Here is an 824-nt window from a genome sequence, read left to right on the forward strand (position 1 = left end):
TCGGTGCAGCAGGAGTCCCAATCGAGAAAGCTGGCTGTGCAAACAAGCGACCTGGAGAAGGAGTGGCAGCAGACCACTGGCAACTTCGGTGTTGGTAAGCTGGAGTAAGAGGAGAAAAATTGTTGAAGCGATTGCACTGGTAGACGCGATGAGTGTATAGGTTTGACTCCCTTCTAGTTGTATTTGCATTTCGTAGCGTGTAAGGAATAAAGTCGATGTGATACCATTAACATGTGATGCACACTTCACGCTCTCAAACGAGACCCGGGCTATAAATTTGGAAGAACACAAACAGAGGACCTCTTAGGCACAGTGTTTTACTTTATCTACGATACTGCTTGAGAAATTTCTTTATATTTTCATATTTGCAAATAACTTATTGATAGTTAACCCGTTTAATGCGTCGCCACATGAGGTTGCAAAGGATTACCCGATTCATGTCGAGTGCAAATTGCACGGTGCAATAAGAACAACAACGAAACTGAGCGGTAATAGCACTAAAAGTTAATTAAACAGACAACCTTCTTTCCCATAGACTGTAGCGGCCTCACCTCTGGTACAGTGTGTATTACCAGTAATACAAAAGTGAAAGGTTAACCTTTCATATGACGAGTCGATGAACGAGGTCGTCACGAGTCGTTGCCATTCAAATCAAATGAGTGAAAAATTGCGGCATCTGCCGTTGTTCGCGCTGGTCACGAGTCAAAGTTATCCGCTCGGATGTGCACCAGCCGGAATCCTGGCACTCAACTTCAGCAAAATCGACTAATAGGAAATCTCTTAAAGTTAATACAATATATGAGAACCATCATGTTTTCGCTGGT

General features: G+C 43.2%; 1 protein-coding gene across 1 annotated transcript; it reads left to right on the plus strand.

The window, feature by feature from the left end:
- Nucleotides 1-12: 12 nt before the first annotated feature.
- Nucleotides 13-108, plus strand: PPTG_24904 (hypothetical protein; the record flags this gene model as incomplete). The annotated part of the gene is made up of 1 exon (XM_008918889.1): nt 13-108. A coding segment is annotated over one exon (96 nt), but the record flags the coding sequence as incomplete, so codon positions are not given.
- Nucleotides 109-824: the final 716 nt, after the last annotated feature.

The sequence above is a fragment of the Phytophthora parasitica genome, assembly GCF_000247585.1.
Source record: "Phytophthora parasitica INRA-310 unplaced genomic scaffold supercont2.354, whole genome shotgun sequence".
Classification (NCBI taxonomy): Eukaryota; Oomycota; class Peronosporomycetes; order Peronosporales; family Peronosporaceae; genus Phytophthora; species Phytophthora nicotianae.